Source organism: Mya arenaria, chromosome 1 (genome assembly GCF_026914265.1).
Source record: "Mya arenaria isolate MELC-2E11 chromosome 1, ASM2691426v1".
Classification (NCBI taxonomy): Eukaryota; Metazoa; Mollusca; class Bivalvia; order Myida; family Myidae; genus Mya; species Mya arenaria.
Genome location: NC_069122.1, coordinates 42,686,028 through 42,709,911, shown reverse-complemented (window position 1 = coordinate 42,709,911; position 23,884 = coordinate 42,686,028). Strand labels below are relative to the sequence as shown.

General features: G+C 34.0%; 1 protein-coding gene across 1 annotated transcript; it reads left to right on the top strand.

Annotated features, from left to right (window-relative positions):
- Positions 1 to 559: 559 nt before the first annotated feature.
- LOC128227335 (gamma-aminobutyric acid type B receptor subunit 1-like) lies at positions 560 to 23,526 on the top strand. The gene is made up of 7 exons (XM_052937747.1): positions 560 to 637; positions 7,574 to 7,711; positions 11,152 to 11,322; positions 14,590 to 14,691; positions 15,382 to 15,447; positions 18,436 to 18,631; positions 23,333 to 23,526. Exons 1-7 carry the CDS (start codon positions 560 to 562, stop codon positions 23,524 to 23,526), a joined length of 945 nt encoding a protein of 314 aa, XP_052793707.1.
- Positions 23,527 to 23,884: the final 358 nt, after the last annotated feature.

Here is a 23,884-nt window from a genome sequence, read left to right as displayed (position 1 = left end):
GAGAATACTGTCATGGATTCTTAATTGCCAATTTATTGTACTAAATGAGATATGTAATGAGATATGTAATCGACTTCAATAAGTCCATGATTGTTGTGGAATGTTTCCTTTCAGATTACAGGCAATGTTTCGTATTTAGTTTAATGCACAATTCAGGTCTTTGAAACAAAATTGTCGTTAGCTGATGAGAAATAATACTTCAAAGCAAACCAATAACATATCCGATAAATTTAAAATAAGAAGCAATGTGTTTCAATTATATGAAAGCTTTTAGAGAAGCGTGTAGCACAAGGACTTAAGCATGAGTTCCGTATAAAAGGATTGTTATTCTCTTCGTGAATACATTTTGTAATTATCGCAACATAAATAAGAAAAACAGTACAACATTTGTTCATAAATTTGAATAAAAATGATGAAAGTTATGTATTTTGCGATATTCCTTTTATGCATGAACAGTTGCTATGGGAACGAGGCTAACACTACATTGCGGTTACTCGGGTTGCTGCCAATGAGCGGTCAAGGATGGGTCGGGGGTGGGGCGGTGCTTCTTCCGGTCAAGATGGCGCTCCATGACATCAACAATGATCCTCGGATCTTACCCGGATACAATCTAACGTACACTTACATAGACTCGATGGTGAGTGTCATTTAATGATTCAACTCTGAAAGGAAGACAATTAATTTCATTTAAGGATTGATCGCATTTTCGTGCGTTTATGCTGTATTACGCAGTAGGACACGCGAGCAAATTCCATGAAGCGTGCTAGCGCTTCTTGATCAATTGCTCGCATGCCCTATTGCGTTTCAAATCGATAAAATCAAGATTATTTGGCACATATAATAAAATAAATCAATCAAAGAAATGGATACAAATCGTTACATAATAACGCATGGATTCGAACTTGTTGTCATTTATAAATACTTCTGTTTGGCTATTTTCGCACTAATATATATTTTTCATTATGCTTTCTATTATTTTTCTATTCATGCAATCAAATTATGGCCTCACGGACTCAGTTTTGAAAATAAACGTCATATTTACCTGGTGAAAGAAGTGTTTTTTTTTGCATCATAGTTAACAACTTTTCGTTAAAAGACCTATAAAATAATAAATGTTTGTCTACTTTAAAATTCGAAATACTATATTTTTTATTCAAAATGCAAGAAGCAATATCCTAAGAAAGAAATACAACCGGCCGTTAAGTCAGTATGCTTTATTGTTTTATCAACGTTAGCCCAAAAAGGCACGTGCACTTCTAGGGGTGGCTGTATCTCAATAAATTAAAATATCCTTATTCTAAACATACATTGATAAAGTAGAGGTACGTTGATTGAGAAGTAATTGTACCAAGTTACATGAAAATCGGCCAGCTTTCATTTTTCCGGACAAACAATTTCATGTACCATAAGATAAGTATGCCAGCGTATAGGATTTTATTAAAGAACTATCTTCTTGATAATAAGTATAAAACTAAACTCATCAGTCTTCTAGACACAATTATTCAACAAATCATTACACTTAAAGTTAATAACATTTAGAAATAGAATGATTGACCTTTCAAAATACACTCCACAAACTCGCCATAGCCGTCTTAATGAATTCGAAAATAAATACAATAAATTATTCTTATATGAATCGTTATACAACAATCCGGACGATATAATTTCGTTAATATTACCGTAGTTAAAGGCAAGTTGAATTATGATTCAGAAAAAAGGTAGTTTTTTTAATAGGGAAAAATATTGAAAAATTAAATCCTGAAAATATAGACGTTGTTAGGATTTCATTTATTCAGTTAAGATGGACGGAACCTGAATACTTTAAACTTTAGATACTAAAATTTTAATGAGGAGGTGAAATTTTATAAAGATTAATAAACATAAAACTTTAAAGACGAGGATCATAATAACCAATATAAAATGCTATTGACTTTGACTATAACGTGTATTCTAATAAGCCTAAAACAATTTGGGGGCATTTTATGAAAACAAAAACACTACAAGAGTGTATTTATGATTTAAGAAGAACAAGTCCTGGACTTGATGGTATTACGGTAGAGTTTTATCAAACGTTCTGACATAACATTTTAGACTTAATTGGATTATCATTTGATAAAAAGTATGAATAATCAAAATCAAAGTTAAAATGTTTGCATACATATAGAAAAGGTGACGATAATATATTAACAACTTGTGACCTATTTCCCCATTGGAATATGTGTATAAAGTATAAGCAAATATTTTAAGAAAAAGGTTATCATACCTTTAAATTAAGCAATATAAGTGCACATCAACAACCCGCATTGAAAATAGAATATATGTTTTAACATAACGAATAAACTTGCTCCAAAAGTTGTAAATCTAGTTGCTGACAATGTCATAACGCCTGATAATGAAGACTTTAAACTTTATGATTTTGTAATTTCTTTGGAGTTGAAATAGAAATACAATTAAGCGTAAAACAGTTATTGGGAACACACTGTAAGGTTTTGAATTTTTGGATATAATCATATGTCGCGGGGTCAATTTGCCCTGCTCTATATGTTTGTGTTAGTGTCATATGTCTACATGTATGTTTATCCAGTACACATACCTCCCAAGTCCATCTTTCTTGTGATAATCCATTTTCCTATTCTTTCATTCCTTTCAGGCATTTCAATCATTCCTATCATCCACTAATTCATATACTAATTTCACTTTCATTTTCGCTTTCACTTTCTATATTTACTAGTTAGCCTCGTGCACAGCTGGTCGCGGTATTTTCCTCGTGCACAGCGCACTCATATTGTGTCGATGGAGACGTAAACATCGTTTGATAAATTTGGAAACTTTATTGTTTTATTTCTTCATAAAAATGTATTTGGATAAGTCCAGGTATGTTTTATTACTATAATATATATGTTGGCATTGTGTGAATTTGTCTTGTGTGTAATTTGATGTATTTGCACTCATATTTTTCGATGGAGACGTAAACATCGTTTGATAAATTTGGAAACTTTATTGTTTTATTTCTTCATGAAAGTGTATTTGGATAATTCCAGTCGCCCTGAGAGACGAACCATTTTCATTCGCGACACATATACAATGCAACTACATGAATTTACTATGTTGGGAAGAATTGTATCCTATTCAATATTAATTTCAATGTATAAAACAAAAAATGTTCTGTTATTATTATTTATGGATTCAGTTTAAACACCACCAGTTAATCAAACAAAACACCCAAAGCTACTACAGGATAAGAAAATAAATCATATAGGAAAATACATTAATAGGAATAGTTAAATAAAGGTACTCTAATAAAGAACTATTAAAGAACTAAATTTATTCCATCCTACCTTACATAAACGATATTTCGTCGAATTCGGTGAACATGTACTGTATTCTTAACACACTCAACAATAAACCGAATTGGATAGCGGAAGTAATTATTTTAAAACAAGCAATACCTTATTTCTGGAAAGAAACTTCTAGGTCGGATGAATATACCAATATTAAAGTCAATACAAAACTAAAAATAGTTTTACAAAAAAAAGTCGTTTTAGATCATATCCGCCCCCTTGTTGTTTTGCCTTAAATAAGAGTTACAAACACGTTAATTGTTTTTTTTTTCACTTATAATAAGTACAATATTTTTCGTTACTGTTCAAAAACGGAGAGCACGATGACCTTGAAAATTGGCATTTTAGATATTCATAATATATAAGCAGCAAGTTTTTAGCAATAAGTCTGCAATAAATTTTACCCGAAATAATAGTTCGCAATCAAGAAGGTTAATTTACTGATTTACGTAAATTGGCAATGTTCTCGATTATACTGATCTTTTCAACAAAGAATGTGGAGTTCCAAGCTTTTAAAAAGCATTTAATAAAGTTGAATGCCATATTTATTATTTTGACTAAATTTCGTTTTAGTGTTTCCTTTAATGAAATGAGTGAGGACCCGTTCTTTCATGCTTTTCGATGAACTATGGAGTTTTATCAGTGAAATAACAACAGTGAATTTGATATTTTCACTGCAAAACAAGGAGTTAAAATATCCACTTTCAGAACTACTTTAAAATCCATTGTAATTTCTTCCCCTTTATCAAAACAGAACACTTATCTTTGAACCAGCAAATGTATGCATAACTATTTCAAGAAATGTTCCATAAGTAAAAATAAAGATATATTTGGAAATTAACAATTCTTTATTAGAAAAATAGTTATCACGCTTTTCAAACGTTTCCTTGATCTTGAAGCTGAATGTTCGAACACTTGTTGTTTTCAAACCAAACAAATTACAGACGAACACAACTGTTCGAACATAAATAGAATGTTATATCATCGTTCAAATGTATTTTGAAATGTTTGGCGTTGTAACACGTAATTCACACAATTTACAGATTAACTGATTTTTTTACCCCACCCACGCCTCAAAATTTGTCAACAACCTAGCGTTTTCCTCATCATTACGTGGAAAACGACCTGTCTTCAAACGAAACAGACTGGTCTTTGACAGTAATATGACTGAATATCCATATACCATGAAACACATTCTTAAACTAAGAAAATTGTTTAATATCCAATGATTATCCGCAGTTGTTTCGCTAACACATTCGACCTTTAAAATTATCATTCAATAAATGGCGGCGGAGTAAGTTGGTTATGTATTCATGCTCAGCTTAAAATAAAAATGTTCTCGTACATTTTTTGGAAAATAAGTGCACTTAAAAAAACTTCATTGATAACCGTTGATAATATCTTTGCACTAAAAATGATCTCTTGATCTTGTAAATCTACAGATTAGGCACGGTTGTTCTCTTTCGGTTCCACTTATTATTGTCGTTGTAGGCGTTATATTACCCCAAAATCGACTGAAATTCGTGATATATATGCAGGTATTAAAGAACAAGAAAAGTTCATAAAAAGGGTGCACGAAATATGTCTAATGGTATAAGGGTCTACCTCTCCAAGAGGTCCTGGGTTCAACCCCCATTAGGGCTAAGTTCTCGTGGTCTCTCAAAATGGATATTCAGCTCTGGTCTATTCCAAGGAAACGGCCTCGATCGTGATTCTAAAATCTGTCAGCTTGCGTAATAATCAAGTTGAAATAAATGTTTTAAGCTGAAAGTAACCGAACTTTCATATCACACTACCAGTTTTCGAAAACATAAATACCCTTGTTCTAGAAATAAGATAGGTTACAAGTCATTTTAAGTTTCAAGAAATTCCGTTTTGTAAACAGCGAGTTAACTTTTTAATTAAATAGTTTGGTTACAAACACTTGAAGGGAGGAGATTTTTTTCACCTCATCAATAGGGGCTGAGGCAATAAATGATATATAAGGCGTTGAGATTACTGTTTCGGCTAATGAGTCCCTTCCCGATCCTTAAAATTAGAAAATAAAAAAACACCGTTTGTACTAAGCTGTGTAATTGTATTTGAAAAATAGTTCAAATAATATTGGTCTTATACTTCTTGGAAACAAATATACAAAAGCCGAGTTAAGCGCATAAATGATTTACTCAATACAAACATAGTCCTGCCCTGAATACAATTAAGACTTACAGTCGCTCACGTTGGCTAGCGTTGGTAAATTATTTTGTTTTGAATCCCTGTTTCATTATCTTCAAGTTGGAACCAAATCGCATACGGTTGACGCAATCTTTATTACTGAACGAAGGGCTAATTTAAATGTCAGTTTCATGACATTAATTCTATCTCAGTAAATAAGAACTTCGTATTCTTTGTTTCATTCTTATACTAATTAAGAACTCTGTGACACCGATCCGTTTATAATCGTTGTCAATAGCTGTTATCCGAAATTCAATTTTTATGGGGTTCTCGAATGCTGACGAGTACACATGACCGCAGACCTGCATTAATAAACTATTCTGAGATTCGATTTAGCTATCATGCTTAAAAAGCACTTGTACATGAATTATAACATATATAATATATATATATATATATAAATATGTAAACCATAACTGCAGTGACAAATCATTCAAATGAATAGGCACGTGGTCCCATCAAATATGTATTTCCATAATCATTATTTTACCATCTTTTACTGAATTTAACTGTTGGCAACTGTGTTTGTTTCTGTAGTTTTTCATATAAATATCACTTTACTTTAAATTTTAACATATTTAATGAATGAATTTACAAAAAAAAACTATATCTCAAAAACATTTAAATTATGTATCCAGAGCAGCAGAAATAGTTGAATCGAAAATATGATAAATCTTAAATAATGAGTGTCATTCCCATATCAAAATAATCAATATAAAATAAAAAAAATAAAAAAATGTTCTCTACCACGGGAAGCACATTTATGTAAGGAAATATTTTGATATTTCTTTTTTTGTCGCAACTTAGAGAAACAAAAAACATTTGTAGAAAACATTTTGCTTTGGTAATTGTCTTTAAGCAACTATATAGGGGATCAATAGGAGGGTTTTTCCATATTTATTTATTTTAAAATGTTTTTGACAATTATTATGTTGTCCTCCTACTTGAGTCATGGACAGATCGGGCTGTTCTTTTTGCATTACCATTTCAAATAAACAGGCAAAACAAATAGCGCTGTCATACTTTTTTTATCTTTGTTGCATCGTGAAAAACTAGTAGTGCTTGAAGTATTACAAATAGGAAACCATTATGACAATTACATAAGGAATAAGCTTATTGATTTTGTTTATAACATATTCCTTAATGTCACATACACACTACCTGCCTGTCTTCGCAAGAATTATATACATACAAGGAGAAGTTCGCTATTATTTTCAATCATGCATATTTAGTTTATGCAATGACATTGACATCAATAAAATAACTGTACACAACGTTATGACAACTAAGCTATGTATAGAAATAATAAATCCAATCGGTCCTCAGTGTTATAGGTGAGCGGATCGGAGGAGTGGGGTGATGTTTTGAATATAGAATTTGAATTGGAAAGGTTACCAATACAAATATTTCAGTAGGATAGGTATCTTGGTCAATATAAGGTGTTCGGTTACGGCACTCGAGTTGAATCGTTGATCTTTTAAGCTGTTTTAAACTTGATAACTTAAGATGGTTTTTGGGGGTTTACTGGGCCGTAGATATTAGTTCGGCTATAAACGAGTTCAAAACGTAATTAAGTTTGGTTGTGATTTTGCCTAGTTATCGCCTCTCAAACAGGGAGTTGACAATAGCTAGATAAGCTAGACATGTCCTTATCTGTAGTGTAAAGTAATACATATTGATACTACCATTACTTTGATTTAGCACTACTAACAGTTCCCTCCATGATAGAAAAAACCTAGGTGTTTTTTTGCCTTAATTGTTTTTTGCCTTAAAAGAGATGACCTTGACCTTATGGGTGTGGTATTATCACGCACTCAGTCCTGTGGTCGGACCGAGCATTACATGTATCAAAATGTTGTCTTCCCTACAAACGAGCAATGAACTAAAAGCATTTTAACTCATGTTAGATGAACACGAATGTATTGGTCTGTATCCTGTCCATAATAATATAACTATTTATATATATATTTAGCAAACCTCGCATATTTAAGTAATAAGCTATTATTTCATTATTTCAGTGCAGCGAGGGTGTATCCGTGTATCGGATGTTGCGGGAGCTTCAAGCGGGTCTGCCATATCATATGGTGCTCGGAGATGGCTGCTCAACGTGCTCCGCGGCCACCGCACAAGTTTCATATCTCTGGAACCTTACTCAAGTAAGGTCATATATAACTAATTATTTATTGAAGCTTATCCAACTCAGGCCATATATTGCTAAATCGTTCTAGCATCCTTCTCAAGAAAGTTTATGTATGGAACCATATATTGCTAATTCCTTCTGAAACCCCAATTAGTTAAGACCATATATTAATAATCCCCTCAGCTTAGGCCATATATAGCTTATCCATTCTTAAATCCTACCCAAGCGAGATAATATTTGACGAATTTCATCTGGAATCCTATTCAGATGAGGCCATAAATTAATAATTCCTTCTGAAACCTTACTCAGGTTTGGCAATATATAACTTATCCCAGCTGGTACTAAGATATAGGCTTATAAAATTAAACCTTTCTGGAACCTTTCCTAGGTTCGGCCATGTATTACTATTTCTTCTGGAACCTTCATCAGTGAAAGCCTTATATAACTTACTCCATCTGGAATTTTACTCATTGAATGCCTTATATAACTTACTCCATCTGGAACTTTACTCAGTGAAGGCCTTATATAACTTACTCAATCTGGAACTTTACTCAGTTAAGGCCTTATATAACTTACTCCATCTGGAACTTTACTCAGTGAAAGCCTTATATAACTTACTCCATCTGGAACTATACTCAGTGAAGGCCTAATATAACTTACTCCATCTGCAACTTTACTCACGGAAAGCCTTATATAACTTACTCAATCTGGAACTTTACTCAGTGCAAGCCTTATATAACTTACTCCATCTGGAACTTTACCCAGTGAAAGCCTTATATAACTTACTCCATCTGGAACTTTACTCAGTGAAAGCCTTATATAACTTACTCCATCCGGAACTATACTCAGTGAAGGCCTTATATAACTTACTCCATCTGAAACTATACTCAGTGAACGCCTTATATAACTTACTCCATCTGGAACTTTACTCAGTGAAAGCCTTATATAACTTACTCCATCTGGAACTTTACTCAGTGAAAGCCTTATATAACTTACTCCATCTGGAACTATACTCAGTGAAAGCCTTATATAACTTACTCCATCTGGAACTTTACTCAGTTTAGGCTTTATTTAACTTACTCCAACTGGAACTTTACTCAGTGAAAGCATTATATAACTTACTCCATTTGGAATTTTACTCAGTGAAGGCCTTATATAACTTACTCCATCTGGAACTTTACTCATTTAAGGCCTTATATAACTTACTCCATCTGGAACTTTACTCAGTGAAAGCCTTATATAACTTACTCCATCTGGAACTTTACTCAGTGAAAGCCTTATATAACTTACTCCATCTGGAACTTTACTCAGTGAAAGCCTTATATAACTTACTCCATCTGGAACTTTACTCAGTGAAAGCCTTATATAACTTACTCCATCTGGAACTTTACTCAGTGAAGGCCTTATATAACTTACTCCATCTGGAACTTTACTCAGTGAAAGCCTTATATAACTTACTCCATCTGGAACTTTACTCAGTTAAGGCCTTATATAACTTACTCCATCTGGAACTTTACTCAGTTAAGGCCTTATATAACTTACTCCATCTGGAACTTTACTCAGTGAAAGCCTTATATAACTTACTCCATCTGGAACTTTACTCAGTGAAAGCCTTATATAACTTACTCCATCTGGAACTTTACTCAGTGAAGGCCTTATATAACTTACTCCATCTGGAACTTTACTCAGTTAAGGCCTTATATAACTTACTCCATCTGGAACTTTACTCAGTGAAAGCCTTATATAACTTACTCCATCTGGAACTATACTCAGTGAAGGCCTTATATAACTTACTCTATCTGAATCAGTTCATTCACATTTATTAACTTTCGTCAGGTCAATGTACAAATTCTGCTACTCGTACATCAGAGCGATGGTGCTATACATATAACAGATTGAATTAATCTTTTTCAATCCTCTGATGAATGAGACTGGTGAAGGAGAAATTAAAGCCACTGCTAACGCCTTATATTAATAATAACACTACTTAATAAAAATAAATAAAAATAAATCAATAAATAATAATAATAATAATAATAATAATAATAATAATAATAATAATAATAATAATAATAATAATAATTCAACATATTGATACAAAAATATTGGAGTGTTGACTATACAAATTCATATTTTCAATGTTGGCTTCTGAAAAGAAAAATATTCAGTTTTTGCAATAAATAATGAATACTCCAAGCATGTATTCAAGGAATCATAAGAACAAATAGGTCTTCACAATACTATACACATGCTATAAACCAAACATGAACTTTTTCATTTCTCTATATATTAAAAAGTATAACCTATTTAAAACAGACATTAATAATCATTTCAATGCGCTCACCGATACCATGTTTATACAAAAATCACAGGTACTGTTTCAAATAAATAAAAAAAATGTTTATTAGGTTTTGCAAATTACAGTGCTTAGTTTAATTCACCAGGAAGACTTCATTTTGAAGGATATTAACGCATGGTCTGTTATTATCCCTATAAATATTACAATATAAAACCTTCACAATTGTAATATGAACATAGCTTTTCCAACTTATAATTTACCAGGTATTTATTTCAAACTATGTTATGTTTTGAAGCTGACCTGAGTGCATAGTATTCATCATTTGAAATTATTATACTTCACGTGAGGTGACCCTGTTAAATTCTCACATACTCATCATTGGTAATTTCATACTTCCACACACTGACAGAACGATTTTGATTAGTTGACATTATAGTGTCACCTATGCATCAGTCAATTGTTACCACGGCCCCCAAGGTCCGGGGGTATACCGGGGATAGCCGGGAAAATGGGCCGAGTTTTTACCTTCCTGGTAGCCCCGCAGTGCCGGGTGAATGCGGTGGTTTCGTATTCGCGCCAAATATAGCGGGGAATGTGCCTTACTTAGGGTCCCTGGGGTGTGGGGGCATTTGGCGGGGATTTTACTATCAATTCGTCCCCGGGCTTGGCTGGACCGAAAATCAAAGTCCCCGCTATTCTCCGGACCTGGAGGGGCCGTGGTTACAATTGACTGGTGCATTAGCACTCGCGTCTAAAAGTATACCTTTTTAGTTTCCAAAGTCTGAGGTGGAAAGAGCTTGTAAAAATGTGTTGTAAATCTGTAACTTCCATTTTGCAAGTATGGACATATTTCAAATAGCTTTTATGACTTTGTGAGCGCATTTAAGACAGATGCGAAGATTTTTCATCAATAATACAGTGCAAACAAATGAAGAAAGCTCAGTAGCCAAACATTGTGATTAAGGCACAGAGCCATAACCTTACCACCACTAAACGAGAAACACAAACATACAATATATGCCAAATACAAACATCAAATCAGATCGTAAACATATAACCAAATGTAGGGGTTACCGCCTTGAAACGGTCAGTAAAACAGTTAACTAGGGGGTTACAAAACTTAATGAACATCCACCCTTCAAACCTTTCCATTTTAGTTATCATACGGCTCCTCCTCGCCCATCCTATCGGACCGGAAACGGTTCCCCAAGTTCTTTCGGATAGCGACCCCGGATCAGATGGTGAACGAGGCGAGGATCCAACTGATGCGGGAATTTAATTGGAAGAAGGTCGCCACAATCCATCAAGCGCTTGAGTTCTTCTCCGTGGTATGTACCGTGTCTATAATATATGGCATACATCGTGCTGATGGCTTATCATTTAAACTGACTCCAATTTGTATTGTCACTTCCTATCAGTCAATGGAAAGGCTCGCTGTGGTAATGCGGACATTGTGCTAATTCAAGTTTTATTATTTGATTGATCTCTTGTGTAAACATCAAATTAAACATACAAATAAGCAATCACACAAAAGAACAAATGGGATGGACAACAAGTTATAGCATCATTCGTTTGAGCACTTTCCAGACATCTTGGAAATGAAGACATTGGATGTCAAAAAAAATAAAAATAAAAATATAAAAGAATCCTGGTTGTAGTGGGAACGATAGTCAAGATCTGTTTTGGAAAACTGACAACATATCCACATGCCCACAATAACTCATACACAAGATAACGGATATTTTAACCTGATTTGAATGTATTGGTAGTCTCGCGTGACATAATGCCAATCAAACAATCAAGTTACAGCCTTTTTGATAAATCGTGTTACTAACGCTTTCCGAAATCGGGACTTTAGACAATACAAGACAATATTTGAGCATATACCAACATTTTTGAAAGTACCACCCATCACCTACTTACTTTTAACACGCCTAATGAGTTCCAACACTTTATTTCGTAATCATAAAACTAACCGTAAAAAGTACATTTTACAAACTATGAACAAGTCTTTTTGAATGTATACTTTCTAGGAATAATGCTCAACTTCCGTCTAGACTTAAATACAAAAAGGCCGGTTATACTGTCATAAAGCCGATATAAACCGAGTTACATACCACTTATTCGCTAAAAAGAGCATAATGATTTGGCAATAACGAGTATCATCGATGTTTCGAAGGCCGTAATAATCATGCAATTAAACCATCTTACTCTCATGCAATCGCAGCTAGAGTCTGATTTAGAAAATTTCAGACAACAACTGCCAGATTGCATTAAGTGTTTTGATAGTTTTAGGATGAAGCGGTTAGAGCATTCACTCTGGCTAGAATTGAGGCCTTTGCTCCAACCATTCACTGTCTTATTTCGAAATAATAGGTATGCTTAGCAAGAAACAACAACAATTATTTCTATGTACTTATGAAACTATCCTTTTGTTAATCCCCCGCCACGGAGTGGGGAGGGGGTTATATGAATGCACTTTGTCCTAACTTACTAATGCATTGATGGTCTACCATAATACTTGGTACAAATTTTGTCCCCATTGAGACGATGTGCAGTGATCTAGACGCGAGTCCAATCCTAGAAGGTCAAGGACGCATGAGACATTTAAAGGTCATAGTACACAAGCTCGTGTCCGCGCTATAACTTACTTATGCATTAATGGATTACCATATGACTTGGTACAAATGTCGTCCTTATTGAGACGATGTGCAGTAACCTTGACCCGGGTACCTCAAAGGTCAAGGTCACCCGATAAATTTAAAGGTCAGAGTACACATGCTCGTGTCCGCGCAATAACTTAATTATGAATTGATGGATTATCATATTACTTGGTACAAATGCTGTCCCCATGGGGACGATATGCAGTGACATTTACCCTTGTCCATGCCTCAAAGGTCAAGGTCACACGAGACATTTAAAGGTCAGATTACCCATGCCCATGTCCGCGCTAAAACTTACTTATGCATTGATGGATTACCATATAACTTGGTACAAATGTCGTCCTCATTGAGATAACGTGCAGTGACATGACCGGGTCCATACCTCAAAAGTCAAGGGCACCCGAGACATTTAAAGGTCAGAGTACACATGCTCGTGTCCGCGCTATAAGTTAATTATGCATTGATGGATTACCATATTACTTGGTTCAAATGTTGTTCCCATTGAGACGATTTGCAGTGACCTTGACCCGGGTCCATACCTCAAAGGTCAAGGTCACACGAGACATTTTAAGGTCAGAGTACACATGCCCATGTCCGCGCTAAAACTTATTATGCATTGATTGATTACCTTATAACTTGGTACAAATGTTGTCCTCATTGAGACGAAGTGCAGTGGCCTTGACCCAGGTCCATACCTCGATGGTCAAGGTCACAACTGACATTTATAGGTCATAGTACACATGCTCGTGTCCGCGCTATAACTTACTTATGCATTGATGGATAACCATATAACTTGGTACCAATGTTGTCTTCATTGAGTGACCCACTATTTGGAACCTTTTGTTGTGACAACATAATCAGTCCACTCACGTCCAGGCAGGAATGATCGACCATGTATATACAAACTTCAAGGCAAACTCTGGAGTGATTCCCTTGGCTTATACAGACCACTTTTTGACATGGATTGTGCTACCACAGTGAATTATTGTAATTGGTCAATAATAGTTCCAATATTTGCAATATCACAACATAATTTAGCAGTGTAGACATATCAATTCTTACTGGATTTATTGACTTTATACATTTATGTACTTTTAGCAACAATCACTGAATTTGATCCAAGAACTCGAACCAATTGTAATTTGTGCCAGTAATCCATCATGAAGTTTCGGGTCCATATTATGACAATGCTAAATAGAGGATAAGATATACATGTTAATTGAAATTGTTAAACAAGTTGCACAGATTGATATTTCATCGATGTTATAAATCAAGGACTCATTTTCCTTCTTTCATTAGCCAAAATAACCTTGACATTGATCGTACCTACACTACACACAATATGAATAACTAACAAATATCCTTTTATAATATGTTCATTCGTATATCCAAGAATATTTAGGTTACCGATCAAACAACTTGTATTTCGTATATTCCCACTCTTGACCAGTGGTTGTGTATGATTTTGATCAGATTCAACGTACCAGTCAGGTTGTGAGAAAAACAACATATACTAAAAAACAACGGCTGGGGAAATAGCCGTCCTTTGGACTGCCTTGTTGAAAATTATGATTATGATTATATATTTTAGGCTTAAGTTCAAAATAAGAAGTTCAATAGTAGACATAGTGTTATGAAAAGAAATAACACCTGGTAGATACTTTAATAAAAAGTAATATTTTCTCATGATGAGAACACGAAAGAGTTAATCGTCCGCACTAGACGGTACTAATCTGTACTTCAATGACGGAATGGGTTTGGATGAGTGCCCCTGTGTTTTGAAAATGCTGCGCGAAAATGCTTCACAACCAAAAAAAAACTAGGAACAACTGTGCGTTAATATTGCATGGTGGAAAAAGGATGCATTTACTGCATACTCCTTAAAAGGATCTCGTCTACCAACTTTAACGGTCTTTTTTTCCTTTGACCTAGGTCACGGACGACTTCTTTCATAGAGCTTCGGATCTGAATGCCACCATAATTAGCCAGGAGATTTTTGTGCACGATCCCAAGTCTAGGGTCGAGAACCTGAAGGTCAGTAATAATGAGTAGTCATTCGTCTTTCTCGATTGCATTTAACAGGTCTGGAGTAAAGAAGATCAGTAACAAATAGTTACCATTGTACATTTTTGGCAACGTTAAACAATTCTAGGGAAGATAACCTTAGGTCAGTTATAATTGTATTTTCTAGTAAAAACTAGATATTACTGATTATAGTGTTTAAGTTTCTTATATCTTTCACAAATTAATCATTGTTCAATAACTTTAATTAAGTCAAGAAACGCAGTCGAAAATCAAGTGGACACCGGATGGAACAAATAGGTATCAATACAAAAACTTCTTTAATGACGCTTTTCACAAATTTTGAAGCAGGTTTGGTTTGGCAGGTAATCGTGTCAAAGAAACAATAAACACTATTACACATGGATATAGATTTTTAGCAGAAGTACTCTTATCCTGGTTTAAAAAGCAAATACAGTGTAACGAAAATAGGTCAGGTAAATCAATTATATGGATAACACCGACATGAAAGTAAATGTACGAACATTGCATGATAAAAATCGCTAGAAAGTAAGGACGATTGCCGAACAATAGCTAATCAAAACCTATCATTTTTAACAAACGAATATGAAACTGTACGCTTTCTATTATGTACTGCTGTTTGGAATACAAACATATATTGTAGCATTCTACATTATATAGATATCCTCTTTATATTGACAGAAACGTGATGCCAGGATTATCATGACAGCGATGTATGAGGACAGAGCGAGAGCAGTGCTGTGTGCCGTAAGAATATTATACAATTATGTCGTAAATAGCAGTTCCTGAAAAAGGTCTTACCATTTCTGCATAAAAAAATGTTTAGTTACAACAGTCGAACTACAGAATACAGATTTAAAAATATTACATTTTCAAGGTTGCATCACTGCGTTATCAAGGTTGCATCATTGTATCATTAAGGATTCATCATTGCATCATCAAGATTTCATCATTGCATCATCAAGGTGGCACCACTGCATCATCAATATGGCATCATTGCATCACCAAGATTTCATCATTGCATCACCAAGATTTCATCATTGCATCACCAAGTTTGCACCACTGCATCATCAAGGTGGCATCACTGCATCATCAAGATTTCATCATTGCATCAGCAAGTTTGCACCACTGCATCATAAAGGTGGCATCACTGCATCATCAAGGTGGCATCACTACATCATCACGATGGCATCATTGCATCACCAAGGTGGCATCACTGCATCACCAAGGTGGCATCATTGCATCACCAAGGTGGCATCACTGCATAATCAAGGTGGCATCACTGCATCATCAAGATGGCATCATTGCATCACCAAGTTTGCACCACTGCATCACCAAGGTGGCATCACTGCATCATCAAGGTGGCATCATTGCATCACAATGGTGGCATCATTGCATCGTCAAGATGGCATCATTGCATTACCAAGGTGGCATCACTGCATCATCAAGGTGGCACCATTGCATCACCAAAGTGGCATCACTGCATCATCAAGATGGCATCATTGCATCACCAAGTTTGCACCACTGCATCATTAAGGTTGCATCATTGGGCAATTACCATACTGTCTAATAAAAAGTTGGAGGCTTTTGAAATAAACGGTGTAAATACCTTCAAGGGTGATTGGCGTGTCTGAAATCAAGTTGTAAAATTGATATTCGTAAAAAAAAAAATTCTGAGAAAATAAAAGTAATTGCATTTTGCTCTCATAAACCGACACCCACACTGGCTGCATTTCCTTCTTACAGGTTATGTATTTCGTTTCGTGATGGTTTATCTAGAATAACATGAACTGTTTTTCATAATTGTGTATTTGCACCGTTTTACAAGATTTCTTTCTAGAACTATGCGTTGATTTATTAATTTTTCGTAACTTTACCAAAGAGGATGTGATTTTAAGTACAATGCATTTAAAATGTTTAGAAAAATACTTATGTTTGTATACTTCAGTATGTGAATTGCCCGCAGTTACGGGACGCAAGTCTGTCAAATTCAACACTTTCTTCCAATATGAAAAAAAAAACACCATCAATATCTCAACATCTCAGTAATACGTACAATATTTCGCATAACAATCGATGAATCACACTGTATGTATTTATTAAATCGAGGTGAAGTACAGCCAATTACCGTGAAAAGGATTTTTGTTGTAGATAGATAGATATATATTTATTATGATATATGGTCTCCGGCCCAATCATTTCTACAAGAAATACATATATCATTCCAACAGGTATAACTGGTCATTCAAATTCAAATTTAAGCATGACAATATTAGACAAACATACACATATCTAGCAGAACAATGTTGTAATAAATTTAGGTGTTAGCTATAGTTAACTTAATAATTGTATAGATAGTGTACGAGTATTATCAGGTGCGTATACCATTATATGTAAAATATTCATTTCGAAAATTAAAAGCATGGTGTACAATTAAGCTGTATTGTTTATAATCAATTCATTCTCACATGACAACAGATTGTAGAATGTTTGTAAGGTTGGATAGTCGTAATACAAACTTGGTATGTACTATACGGGTATACGTGAATACAATGGACAAACAAGTAGGAAATGAAATTAGTCTTCTACAATACATTCATAATATAGAAAATAGCGATATTCCTTATCGATTCCATAATGCCTTCCTTTTTCTATCATGAGATTATGACATGAACTCCTAAATCTTGCAAAACAGCTTCTATTTTTTTTAATATCTATAACATAGACATATTTTTCTACTTGATAGTTATTTTTAAAGTTAGCATAATGAAACAATTTTCTATTTGAGAAAACTTTTTCCCTCCAATTTTGTACATACTGATCCTTAAGCCTTTGAACATATTTATACAAAAAAGTTTTTTATTACCCACACTCTGTCGCTCCCACACATATCCAAAACCATTTACATACAACTTATTCTTTACATTCGACACCCAAGAGTCAAAGCCTTAAAGCATATCATAACATTTCTTAACATACCTATCATTCTTCAAACTCAAAATTCTTATCCAATATTTCATACAGCGCCTTGCATACATTATATACATAGGAAATCTTCCTAGATCAGCTAATACTGCATCGTTACAAGCATTCGGTGACACATTTAGAAATCTCTTACACGCATTAACATGAACAGTTCCAATACATTGTATATTCTTGAGTCCCCATAACTCAGACCCATATAAAAGAATAGGACTTATTCTTGCATCAAATACTTTATAATACATTGAATAAGGTACATAGCACTAGTGTTGAAAAGAAATAGCAACTTGATTCAAAACACGTTTCGCCTTGAAAAACAGACTCTGCCATCTTATACAAAGACAGTCTATTCGTAAAATATACACCGACATATGAAAAACCGTTTAGAACTTCGAAACAATTGTTACCATAAAACCATTTGTAAAAATTGTCCGTTCTGGCCATTTCTTTTTCACAGCAAAATATAACTAAAATATTGTATTATTAAATATTTTCTTCCATGCATGATTTTACTAGTTCAATGAATGTATGTAAAATTATCAGTTTTTACAGTAAATAATCCGTTCTATATTTAGTTTATAATTCTGAGAGTAATACGCAGTCGGAAAAAGTAATTAAGTTACTTAACTGCTATAATTCCTCCAATATCTTAATATTTCATTCCGCATTAAAATTTCATCTTGTTTTTGACTAGCTCATTCACCGAAATTGTTAACCTTCGATTAAACTAATTTAATTATTTGCCCATTAAAGGCATACAAGGTAGGTTTGTACGGCGCCAAGATCGTGTGGGTGTTTGCGGGCTGGTTCTCCAGTAGTTTCTGGCTGATGAAACAGAATGACATTGACTGTACTCCGGAGCAAATGGCCTTAGTTGCCGACGGTGCCTTCTTAACTTCAGCCGTTAATTATAACCCCAGAGAAGAGAGGGGTATTCACGAAATGACCGGTAAATTTATGTTGTTTCTTTATGCATACTATATGTAAATTATGCGTTCATGTTTGTGTTTGTAAATAAGACTGATGTCAGTATGTAATAAGTCAACAATGTGTATTTTACCACATTGTCGTTTTCGACAACCTCAATACTAATAAAATATAGTGTGTGTATACCACGTGATAAATAACGTCATAAATGCTTCGTCTAAAGGCAATATTTTGCTTCAAATGAAGACTTTAAACAAGATAACTTTACTATTTGTTCACCATTTTAAATCAAACCTAGCGCATTCTACGCCACTTACAGAGCCCTGCCTTCGGTATTTTACCAAATTTTGATTTAGTTTCATAAAACACTTCGACAAACCTTTTCAAACAAACGCCGCCTGATTGAGCACTGTCAAAACATTATTTTGAAAACTGGTTTGTCGAAGTATTTGAGGAAACTTATCACCTAATGAAGCATTGGTAATAAAACGTGGGGCTCTTTAAGCGGCATAGACTGCTCTTGTTTCATTTAAAATGGTGAAGAAAATGTTATCATTGTTTAAGTCTTCATGCGAAGCACATATTGCCTTCCGATGTAGCATTTATGACGTATTTATCACGTGGTATACACACACTGAAAAAGAGGATAAACTCATACATGTTCAACCATATGAGATTCAAAACTAATTCTAATTCTGATTGATTCATTAAATTTCTTATGACACTTGTTTTCTTATTGGTTCAGTCATTTCTGATAAAACATGATTTCTAATTAGTTCAGTTATTTCTTATGGCACTTGATTTTTTTGTAGTTCAGTAACTTTGCATGACACCGTGTTGTTAAGCAATAAATGTCCGCTTGCTCCGGCTTTTGATATTCTATAAGAGGTATACCACTTATTTTACAATTATGTGTACTGGTTTGGAAAAGTGCAAGGTGGCCTTGGCAGGAAACGGCGCCTTCTTAAATTCAGCCGTAAATTATAACCAACTAGTCTGGCTCAAATCAGGCTTATATTTTTAATATTTTAATATTGTGCAATGATTCGAAAAATACAACGTTGGGAGCTCTTAGTATAGTTAAGAGTTTATTAAGTAATTTCTTCGTGAATAAGAAACCTAAGGTAGCGGACGCAGCGAGGCGACCGTGGTTTCCGATCCACGAAGAAATTACCTAATAAACTCTAACCGACTTAGTGTTAAAAAAATCAAAAATTAAACGAGCAGTTTTTTCAAGAATTAAAGAAAAGCGCACTTTTTTCAGCGAAACACGACGCCGTTTTTCCCGCGAAAAATGACGTTAAAGACGAATTTTAAATAAATAACGTAAAACATGATAACGAAAAATATATGTGCGTGAACGTTTTCACAAGACGCACTTGAGGTTTAAATTTCTTAGCGGTAAACGAAGAATTGGTGAAACTATCGGTTATTGTAGCTGGAACGCAAAAATATGAGAGACGTCTCGAAATTGACGTCAGTGGTATATTTTGAGGAGTCATAGTTTCAAAACTGTTCCGAATATTGAAAATGTAAAAACAGTCCCTAATTTGGCATATGCTCTTCTATTCGTATGCCAATTTTCAGACAGTAACTCGAAAAAAAATTCATAGTCGAGTTCCACCTTAAGTAACGATTCTTCACAAATAAGAAACTGAACATTTTAAAAATCTAGCGTTACTCATTCATTGTACGAAATAATGTCTTAACACTAAATCGTTAAATCGTGAAATTGTGAGGTGCAATTAATGAGATCAGTAATAATGACACACCAGGCTTTCTGCTTGCCAAGATCATTTAACAATATAGAAAATGGCTGTCTCATAGAGAAATCAGTTGTCATTCATCAAGTGAGCACTGAAAATGAAATATCAACAGTGGTGCAAATGTTTACTTTCGGCATTCACAAGAAAATTTCTTTTTTTAGATTTTGCTTCGAACGTAAAACAGTTTGTATTAAATTGGAAACGCATGCTTAATTTTCGATGATGTCAAGCCATTTCAGAAATAATGTTATGAGAGTTTGGCCAAGCTTTGTGCGCGCATACGTTTGATTTAGTCAAAAAGGCTAAAGTTTTAAAGTAATGATAATCAATTATGTCTCAAAGACCATCTGAAGGCATATAATATATATATAAAAAATATTTTGTTCTTACACCAATATTTGAGCATTGAGTTTCCAAGAAACACTTCAAAAATAGGATCACAATTTCCTTAATGATTCTAAATTTATGCTTATTTCTAAAACAATTATCACTATTTAAACATATGCAGTTTTTTCTTTAATTACAACTGTATATGTTTTACTGTTAATATCGCTATGATATTCGTTGTTACAACACCATAACGATGGAAAATGTACAAAATAATATATGACGGTTATTGAACATTGTCGCCTAGTTTGTTTTCTATGTTTTCAAACGATCCATCTCAATATATGCAATTCCGTTCCGTTAGCTACATTTGATTGTTTAATGATGATGATGATGATAATGATGATGATGATGATGATGATGATGATGATGATGATGATGATGATGATGATGATGATGATGATGATGATGATGATGATGATTTCCAAGTTGCCTTTATAAAATTTAAAGAGTTGAACACAGTCAAATTATCAAACTAGCAACTTGAATGTGGTGAATTTGTAGCTTCCATACTATAAATTCCTTTTTATTTTACTTATGCACATGTTATGTTTAGCGTGTATTCTGCTTTTAAAATATGTAAACTGAATTTTTAGAAATGAATACACCATTTAAAAAAAAAAATTACACTTTACTTTTGTTTTTATTTTCTTAAGATACCTATGTAATACAGACCCTGGACATATTCACATAAAAAAACATGTTACCAAATTGCATTTCATATAATACACAAAATGACTTTTCCAGAAGGTTTGACTTTTAATAATAGAAATAATAATATCATTTAACTAATTTTGAGAAAATTTAATAATTATCAAGGGAGGGGACTCTTTCTCAGCGCCGCATGTTTAATTGTCCGCCCTTCTTTATTTTGGCGCCTTTCTCACTTGTTCTCTAGTTTTAATCCGGTTCTGACGTGTGTTTTCTCCCTCCCTCCCGCCCGATTCTTTTATTTCTTTTTGTCGGACAAGTTCTCAATTTTATCTTTGTTTACATAGTTACCCCTTTTCTTCCCTCTTTTATTTAAGGATATTGAATATTATATGATGTTTTTCACTTTATTATGCTTTCTGATGTAGTGTATTCTTTCATGGAGGATTTTTGGCTGCTTTTGACAAAACTTTATATCTATGTTAATTTCATTTCAAATCTAGCAGCCCATTATTTCGGCCAAATTAAATTTATATTTTACATTTGTCTTTGTTTTTCCTGAGCGCAATAATTGAAATACCGTATTTATAATATCTGTCATGTGTTTTCGTTCCGGATCGAAAAATCCGACCCGAGGGCACCTGCGTTGCCAGGTAACGAGGCTTGCCGAGTTACCGGCTACGCAGCGTGCCCGAGGGTCGGATTTTTCGATCCGGAATGGACACACATGATAGATATTTTTTCTAGCATACCTTAAAATACACTTTTTTGTGAAAAATGCATAGAAAAGCGCAGTTTTGTAAATTTCACCAAAAAGCACGTGCGATGATGTTAGCTGACGTCATGACGCGCATTAATATTTATTCACTGCATACGTCAAGAAGTTCCTTTAGTATCACGTCTTTTAAGGGTTATTTTGTTTTGTTTTGAAGGTGTGTTTTTGTAAAGTTAATAGTTATGGAACTCAACTATTGATATCTCATAATTATGGTTACATTAAATGTAAAATAAAAGAAATGAAAAGTATTACGTCACAGCGCGTGACTCATCTGGCATGGGGGGATGCCAGATGGGATTTTCCAGCACGGCTGACGTCACCGGAAATGCCTATCCGGTGTGCTAGAATACTGCTGATTATCCATACGTCATTTTAAAATTCTTTATATTGTTGCCAAAACAAGGGAAGCGATGCACGACGGTAGTAACAAACAACTAGTAATTGCGTCAAAAATATACATAGAGCTTAAAACGCAATTGTCTCCAAAGATATTGAAAGACGTCGCTTTTATAATGTTCGTAATACTTATTCAATTGGTGATGAATTTCACTAAATGCTTGGAAGCCTCTTTTTCATGAGATATTATCGCATTTCTTTGTAAATCACCCAAGCTCTTACATATTAAAAAAGAACGTCATAAACTATTATAATGAAGCAAAACTGTTAAAACTCTTTCCCTCTCTCTACTTCAATTTTAGGTCACACATTATCCATGTACCTTCAAGAAATGAGTACGCCAGTATGTATATACGCACATCGCGTGATAACGTTCCTTTATGTGTAGACACTATCCTGTTTTGTTTATTTATGTCACATGGTTGAATAGATATTAATAAAAAACTTGAGTAATTTATTTATGAAAGAAATAAAATATAAATGATAAGCATAATTTGGTGAATGTACTTATATAGTATTGGGTATATTGTAAATAATAACTATGTGTCAATTTTTTTAAACTAGGTGTGGCTAAATTAGTTTTTGGTTCTTGATATTTTATGGACAATCTACAATTTCCATCATGTTAAAACAATCTTTAAACCACATGAGCATGTAAACAATATGACTTTGTTGTCACATGATGTAAAACAGGATTATTAAGGAAAAATTGTGTCATTCACCTTCAAAAAACAAATATTTACAGTTTCAGAATTCTTGGATCGCTACTACAACGACACAGGCTATAATACAGACCTTGATATGTACAAAGGTGTTGTCGGCCAGTCGTACGACCACATCTGGATTGCCGCCTTAGCACTGCACTGCACCGACTCTGAATTAACGCGTAGAGGTAATAGAGCAATGTTGAGCAGGACAAGAAGGACACGACATAATTAGTGAACCAATGTTTATACTTATATTCAGATTTTTTTAAGTTATGCTTAGCGTTTCTTTGGTGTGAACTCAAGGCTGATACGGTTTAGAATATAACCTACATTTTCAGCCAATAAAATTGCAGATGGTACTAGGCTTAATCGTTAAGATTTTCAACTTTCGCGGATCCGTCTTCTGCCTCTCATCCAATACACACTCCTTGAGTCAGATGATGCATAGACAATGTGTCAGTCAATGAGGTTGTATTCTTAGTGAACCAATGTTTATACTTATATTCAGATTTTTTTAAGTTATGCTTAGCGTTTCTTTGGTGTGAACTCAAGGCTGATACGGTTTAGAATATAACCTAGATTTTCAGCCA

Bases quoted from the DNA above. Each gene is read 5' to 3' on its own strand.
- LOC128227335 (XM_052937747.1), top strand. From the start codon at position 560: ATGGCGCTCCATGACATCAACAATGATCCTCGGATCTTACCCGGATAC. The intron at 11,323-14,589 runs GTATGTACCGTG...CCTTTGACCTAG, and splicing joins CGCTTGAGTTCTTCTCCGTG to GTCACGGACGACTTCTTTCA. The intron at 18,632-23,332 runs GTAAATTTATGT...AAATATTTACAG, and splicing joins GGGTATTCACGAAATGACCG to TTTCAGAATTCTTGGATCGC.